This window comes from Camelus dromedarius, chromosome 21 (assembly GCF_036321535.1).
Source record: "Camelus dromedarius isolate mCamDro1 chromosome 21, mCamDro1.pat, whole genome shotgun sequence".
NCBI lineage: Eukaryota > Metazoa > Chordata > Mammalia > Artiodactyla > Camelidae > Camelus > Camelus dromedarius.
In genome coordinates this window covers 6873815-6880426 of record NC_087456.1, presented here as the reverse complement: position 1 = coordinate 6880426, position 6612 = coordinate 6873815, and the positions used below count along the sequence as shown (strand labels likewise).

Genomic DNA, 6612 nt, shown 5'->3' with positions numbered 1-6612 from the left:
CCCTCCCCTGCTCCAGGGGATTTCCCTCTCGCATTCTGAGAGAGCCCCTCTCTTCGTGGAAGTGCCCGTGGGGAGGCTGGGCTGTGGACAGAAACCATACACAACACTCCAGAACCTTAAAAAATACAGCCACAAACAGCCTCCCCCACACAAACACACACACAGAATAAACAGACGTATAAAAGAGGCTGAGGGGCTGCTTGGGAGGGCGGGGCTGGGGCTCTGCCCCACTTCTCCCAGCCAGGATTATCCAGAGCTAAATAGCATGGAAGTGCCTGACAGCCGAGAAGCAGCCTGGGCTTCAGAGAGGGGGCAGGGGGTGGGGGGCAGGACCCCTCCCTGGAGCTCAGGGGGATAAGGTACAAAGGAACAAACAAATAAATAAATAAATAGAACCCTAAGGGCTTGGGCTGAGGCTCAGGGCCCCTGGGGCCTCTTTCCCTGAAGAGAGCAGATCCAGTGACAAGCAGCAAGAATAACAGGGAAAACATAAATCCGAAGCCACCTGGCCTCCCGAACCTGCACCCTTCAGACCCCAGAAGGGCCTGACCCAGAGCCCAGCCTCAGATCCGCTCTGGAGGGAGGAGGGGTGGGCTGGGGAGCCTCCCTGGGGCCAGTGGAGACCCCCTCGCTCTCATGCCTCCATCCTGACCATCTCCGTTCGAGGGAACCAGAGCTGCCTCCTCAGATGGCCCGTCCTGGCGTCCTCTGCTCCATTTGGCCACGACATCCCCACCGCCTCCAGCCGAGGTCGCACTTAAGGCTGGCTCCCTTCAGGCCAAGAGGGAGAAGGCATTGGACAGAACAAGCAAGAACAGAGAAGGAGGCAGAAGTTGCTGGAATGGACAGTTTGGGCAGGAGGCCAAACTGGACGCATGAAGAAGTCCAAGGGACTCAGGCATCCCAGGTTCCCCCTGGAGAAGCGTGGGGGCTGGGGAGAGCACGGGGTCGGCCGGCCAGCCTCTCAGCTGGGCAGCAGCACGTGCTCCAGGAGGTAGGTGAGGGAGTCCCAGTGCTTCCAGAGGAGGAAGAGGACGAGGACCAGGAGGGCGGTGCTGGTGGTGCGCAAGCGCGTCTTCATGAGAGGCGTGATGAAGTTGGCGATGGTGGACACGAACACCAGCAGCACGGCCATGAGCGCCAGGATCACGTTGATGAACTTGCCCAGCAGCGCACGCGCGTTGGCGTTCTCCACGCCCTCCAGCTGTACCACCTGCTGCTGCTGCTGCTGCAGCTCCAGCTTGGTGACCCGGGTCAGGCAGGACTCCACGGCCTCCTGCAGGGACGCAAGGGGCGGATGCATGACAGCTCAGGGCACGGAGGCCCCCGGCCTGAACCCTACCTGCCCCTCTGAGGAGGTGACAATGCACAGGCTGCCCCTCGGAGGCCAGGCAGGGTAGAGGCTAATCAGCTGCAGCTGGGGGCCAAGTCCTTTAACGATGCCAGTTTGGGGAGGATGGGGAAATGAAGTCTTGAATAAGGGGACGGGGAGGAGCTGGCCCACCCCCGCTTCCCCTTGAGGCCGCCGTACCTGGATGTCCCGAGCCCTCTCGTAAGACTGGTAGGCCACCTTCTCCTCCATGCTGGCCAGCTCCTGCTTCAGGTTGGTCATCTCATTCTGGTGAAGCTCGGTCAGGTCGTTGAGTTGCTCCTCCAGCCGCTCGTACCTGGCAGAGGGGGAAGGTGGACACCAGTCCTGGCTCCCCGAGCCTCCCATCTCCCCTGCGGGTCAATTTCACTCATTTTCAACGACTCGACCCAGCCCTGTCCAATTTGAACAGCGATGACAATGAGAGCTACTATGTGCACAGCACTTCTCACAGCAGGCTCTGTGCTGAGCACTTTATCCACATTACCTCATAGGATCCTCACCACAACCCCACGAGGTAAGCACTAGTGTCATCCACACTTTACAGATGAGAAGACTGAGGCACAGAGAGGCTAAGGAACTTGCCTGAGATCATACAGCTCAAGAATGGAGGAGTCAGGGATTGACTGACTTCAACTACCTGGGCCCTTGAGTCCTGGGCTAAAGGCTCTCCTGGGTGTCAGGGATGCAGGGATATATAGAGACAGTCCTTGCTCTGAAGGCACAAAATCTCAAAACATGTCTATTCTGTAGGGGTAGTTAATTTTCAGGAAGGTTTCTCCCTTAATTTTCCAAACCGTCTTTACATATATAAATAGAACAAGAAGTGCTAACTAAGAAAAAGATCCCTAAGACTCCCAGGGAGCAAGGGCCAAATGCCACTCGAGAGGCACTGAGGAAAGGAGCAGAGCAGGCAGAGGGGAAGGAGGGGACCGGAGACCCCAGCTCGATCCCTGGCTGACTCAGGAGCTTCGGCTGGATGCTCCCGTGGACCACGCCAGATACCCACAAAAACTGTGCCTTTACAGGCTTGGACTCAATCCTCACAAACCCTATGAAAAGGGATTCACATTGTTCCCACTTCACAGGCAAAGACACCAGGTGAGGAAAGCATTGAGAATTCTGCTCAAGGAAAAGAGTAAATAGTAGGGCTGGGATTTGAATCCAGGTAACCTGGCCCCAGAGTCAGTGTTCTTAACCAGAGTTTCCCCAAATAAAAGGCCACTTAGCTGGCCCCTGCCTTGGTTTCCACTTTTTGCAACAATAACCACATAACCATCAAGTAGGGATGCTCAAAGCTCCTGAGACAGGCAAAGCCTTCCTTCCATAAGTCCCATAATCCTGTCTTCCAGCTGCCCTGGAAGCTGAAGGAAAGCTCCCTGGAGCCTTTTCCGGGCCCCTTCCAGCAGCCCAGGACTCTTCCAGATGCTCCTCCACCTGCCTCCACCACCCTGAGTCACCTGGTGCTCAGCACCTCTCCACAGCGGTGGGCAGCGTGGATGGAGGTGGCACCCACCTGTAGCGCTCCTCCTGCAGGCACTGGGTCATGTAGGTGTAGTCCCTCTGTAGCTGGGCCTTCAGGTCCTCCATCGAGTCCTCCAGGTGGGACTGGCCCTCCTTGATCTCCCGCAGCTCCTCCAGCAGAGCGTCCAGGTTTCCGGGAGCTCCATACAGCACGTTGGACTTGGGGCTCCCCAGCGCCGCAGCGGGCCCGGCCCCCGAGTTGCTGCCCGCCCCGGCCGAGCTGGCGCTGGCACTGGAGCACTCGTCATCACTGCCGTACTTGGGGCTGGACACGAGCGTGGCGCTGCCGCTCAGCGCCCGCGCCGCCTCCTCGGGGGGCCCGTCGTCCAGGGGGTCCTTCAGGTGGGCGATGTTGTCGGCGCTGCCAAACTTGTTCCGGATGAGGCTGGCGAACTCCCGGGGCTTGGACACCACGGCGGTGTGGGTGGCCTGCGAGAGGCCGGAGAGGCTGCCCTTGACGCCCTCCACCACGCCGCCCCCGAAGCCGCTGATGCCGGCGCGCATGTTGGCGCCCACGTCCTTCAGCCCCTGCTGCATGTCCCGCAGCACGTCCTTGGGCTGCCGCGACGGCCCGTTCTGCTCGATCTCCTTCAGGCGCCGGCGGTAGTGCTCCAGCTTCTTGTGCAGCTGGGCGATGGTCTGGGCCGACTTCTGGTTCTTCTTCTCGAACACCTGCTTGATGCGGGACACCTGCTGCTTGTCCGCGTTGTTGGCCAGCTTCAGGTACTCCGCCACGTTGTCGTCCCGGGCCTCCTGCTCGATCTTGATCTGCTCCGTGATCTTCAGGATCTTCTGGTGCAGGTGGTCGATGGCGGCCTTGGTCCGCTGGGGGTCCGGGGCCCCGTCTGGCACGTCCAGGCTGATGGGGCCGTCGGTGTCACCATGGCCGGGGCCGCCGGGGAGGCTCAGGGCCACCAGGTCCCCCTTGTCGACCTGGGGAAAAAGGCCAGCAGAGAAAGTGTATGTAAGTCATGAAACCAAGGGCGGGGCCCGCAGGGGTCTCCCGTGTGCCGCTGGTCATCTCTGGACTTGGTTTCACCGCCTGGAAAACGGATGCAGGTTGAACAGGAAACTTGAGGAAGAGTCCAAAAGATTAACAGCAATGACAACAGTGTTCCTCACAGCTGCCATTTAGGAAGGGCTCACTCATCTGCTACCTACCTGATCCCCATAACATCCCTAAAATGCAGGCTAAGCAGACCTGCTCCTCCTTCAGCCCATAGAGCTCAAGCAAGTTGCTCAGGGACACACAGCTGCAGGAAGACAGAATCTGTAGCCCAGAACTCTTACTGCCTCATCACATGGACCAAGCAGGTCTGAGGCTTCACCAGAGTCACGGGGTCGTTTCTCAGGGATGAGACACCCTGTCCCTCTGGACTCAACCTCCCCACAAGGCTCCTGCCTAGAGTGGGCCTCTTCCTCAGAGCTGACCAAAGCCCTCACTTCGGCCCCACGCAGGCACAGGAAGCAGCCCCTGCTCTCCCCTGCCCGAGCTCCCCCAGGGCAGCTCAGCGGGTCACTCGCCTCTGCTGACACGTCTCCCTGCCCTGCCATTACCTTCCAGCTCTCCGGAGTTGTCAGCAACCTCTTCCGCTTCATAGGGTGGGAGCGCCCAGCCCTGCCTAGTCTCCCAGAACTGGAAAAGGAGCGCATCCCCACCCGCCTGCTGGCCCGGTCCCCGAGGGCTCAAGCCCCAGAAGCAACCCACAGGCCGAGTGAAGCAGGGTCCAGGCTGGAGCCTGGGGTACCGGCCGCCCAGCGTGGAAGGGGGCGGATGTGCAGGAGGGAGAGGACGCGCCTTTTCCCCCCACCGCCAGTAGGCAGGCAGGCAGGCAGGCTTCCCGAGTGCATCAGGGTGGCACAAAGCAGGAGCAGAGAGACTGAGAAAGGACGGGGGGCAGGGAGAGAGAGGAAGGAAAAGTCACAGAAGATAGGAAAGATGGAAAGCAAGGTCGGATGAACACGGGCGGGCCTGGAGCCCCACTCTCCCAGGGCGGGACCCCCTCGGCCTGCTGGAGGATCTCTGTCCACAGCCGAGTCCCCAGTGTCTTATCGCCACGCAACAACGGAAGCAGCAGGAAATGGCTCAACCTCATGTATTTTTACACACTGCACACCCCAGTACGGTCAGGTCATTCGCTCTTTATATGCACGGTGGGGGGGGGGTAGTGTGGGGGAAGGGGTTAAACACAAAGAAAGTGCCCCCAGCTCACCGGAAACAGCCCGGGCCAATTGTAGGCAGAAGTCACTGGGCTCCACTTCGGCCAAGGTGCAAAGTTATTGAAAAACGCTGTTAAACCAACAGCCCTGCCAAACCCAGGGGCCAAGGGAGGGTGGCTTCTCTGTGGGCTTCCTCTTCGGCCTCTTCAGGTCACGGTTCCACTGGGGATGCTGGGGACAGCAGCCATCCCTTCCCATCCCTCCTGAGGTCAAGTCTCTCCTCTGACATGTGCTCTCGGGCTCCCCTCGTGTCCCCCTGCCCTCCTGCCAGGTGCTTATACCTTCAGGACCTCGTATACCAGAGGAGCCAATTCCGTCTCCCTTCCATGACCTGTCCCGAGGTCTACTCGCCGCACCAATCTGACTTAAAACTGCCTCCTGCAGTTAAACCCCTTCCTCCCGCACTTTTCCCAGCAGTGACGGCAAACCATTCATCTCTCAACTTTCCTGACCCTCGGTGTTCCCACCTGTAGAATAAGGATAATCATATCTGGTCTCAGGCCCTCGGTGAGGGTTACTCAAGATGACGTCCAGCGATCACTTGGCCCCGTGTGGGTCCAGGGCGGCGCTCGTGAATGCTGTCTGGGTCTGACAGCACAATTTTTTTGTCCTTTGTGCAGTGGAGGAAATGAAGTTGATTTACAAGATCACACCAACAAATTTACTCAGTACTGATATTGCGATCAAGATACTGAGCCAGACAAAATTAAATTCTATATGCAACACACAGCTTCTGATGTTAAAGAACTTGACCCTCTTACAAGGCCACTGAGCTTTCCAAAGAGACTCAACACTTTTCCTCTTTCCACTCTCTTCATGAGGGAAAAAAAAAAAACAGCCAGAAAATGAGTGGGGATCTGGCTGAGCTCAGCCAGGCCGTAGGCTCATCTTTATAACGAGGAGAGCGTGGGTCCCACCTACTGGGAGGAGCTAATGAGACAGGGATGCGAAAAGGCTGTGAAAAGCAAAAGTGCTTTGGACTATTTTACACTTTGGGAGTGTAAAATAGCAAATCTCCTGCCTGTCCTGGCTCCAGTCTGGCAGCTTGGAGCCTTTTCCCCTTCAGTTTGGCAGTTGTCTAGCTTACAAATGGAAAAGCAGAGTTGAAGCTGGCTGTGAAACCCCACGAATGAGAGGAGCATAGACACTCGGGGAAAACCAGCTGGGCCTGCCCCCACCACCCGCCACCCCTCTTCTCTGCCCTGGGGCCCAGACTCAAGTGTGGGGGTCCTGCAGGACACCTGCTCCTTCCTGCCCCTCCACGGAGACCTATGATGCCTGAAGCCTGTGGAAAACAGTCTGGAGGTTCCTCAAAAAGTTAAACATAGATTTACTGTATGATCCAGCAATTCCATTCCCAGGTGTGCACCCAAAGAATTGAAAAGGGGTATTCAAACAAGTACTTGTACACATACGTTCAGAGCAGCACTATTTACAATAGCCAAAGGGTGGACACAACTCAAATGTCCACTCATCAGTGAGTGGGCAAACAAAATTGG

The 6612-nt window shown here is 57.7% G+C and overlaps 1 protein-coding gene across 5 annotated transcripts in view; it reads right to left on the bottom strand.

The window, feature by feature from the left end:
* Positions 1–822: 822 nt before the first annotated feature.
* Positions 823–6612, bottom strand: part of TMCC2 (transmembrane and coiled-coil domain family 2) — a 33305-nt gene continuing 27515 nt past the window's right edge. For 4 of the 5 annotated variants that reach the window (XM_031438724.2, XM_031438726.2, XM_010991372.3 and 1 more), the window contains 3 exons: positions 2886–3826; positions 1532–1667; positions 823–1276 (listed from right to left, as the gene is read on the bottom strand). In XM_031438724.2, coding sequence (XP_031294584.1) covers positions 965–1276; positions 1532–1667; positions 2886–3826 — 1389 coding nt within the window. In that variant the 3' untranslated portion in view covers positions 823–964. Of the gene's footprint in view, positions 1277–1531; positions 1668–2885; positions 3827–4450; positions 4576–6612 lie in introns of those variants that run through there. The other variant, XM_031438727.2, reaches the window with a different exon arrangement.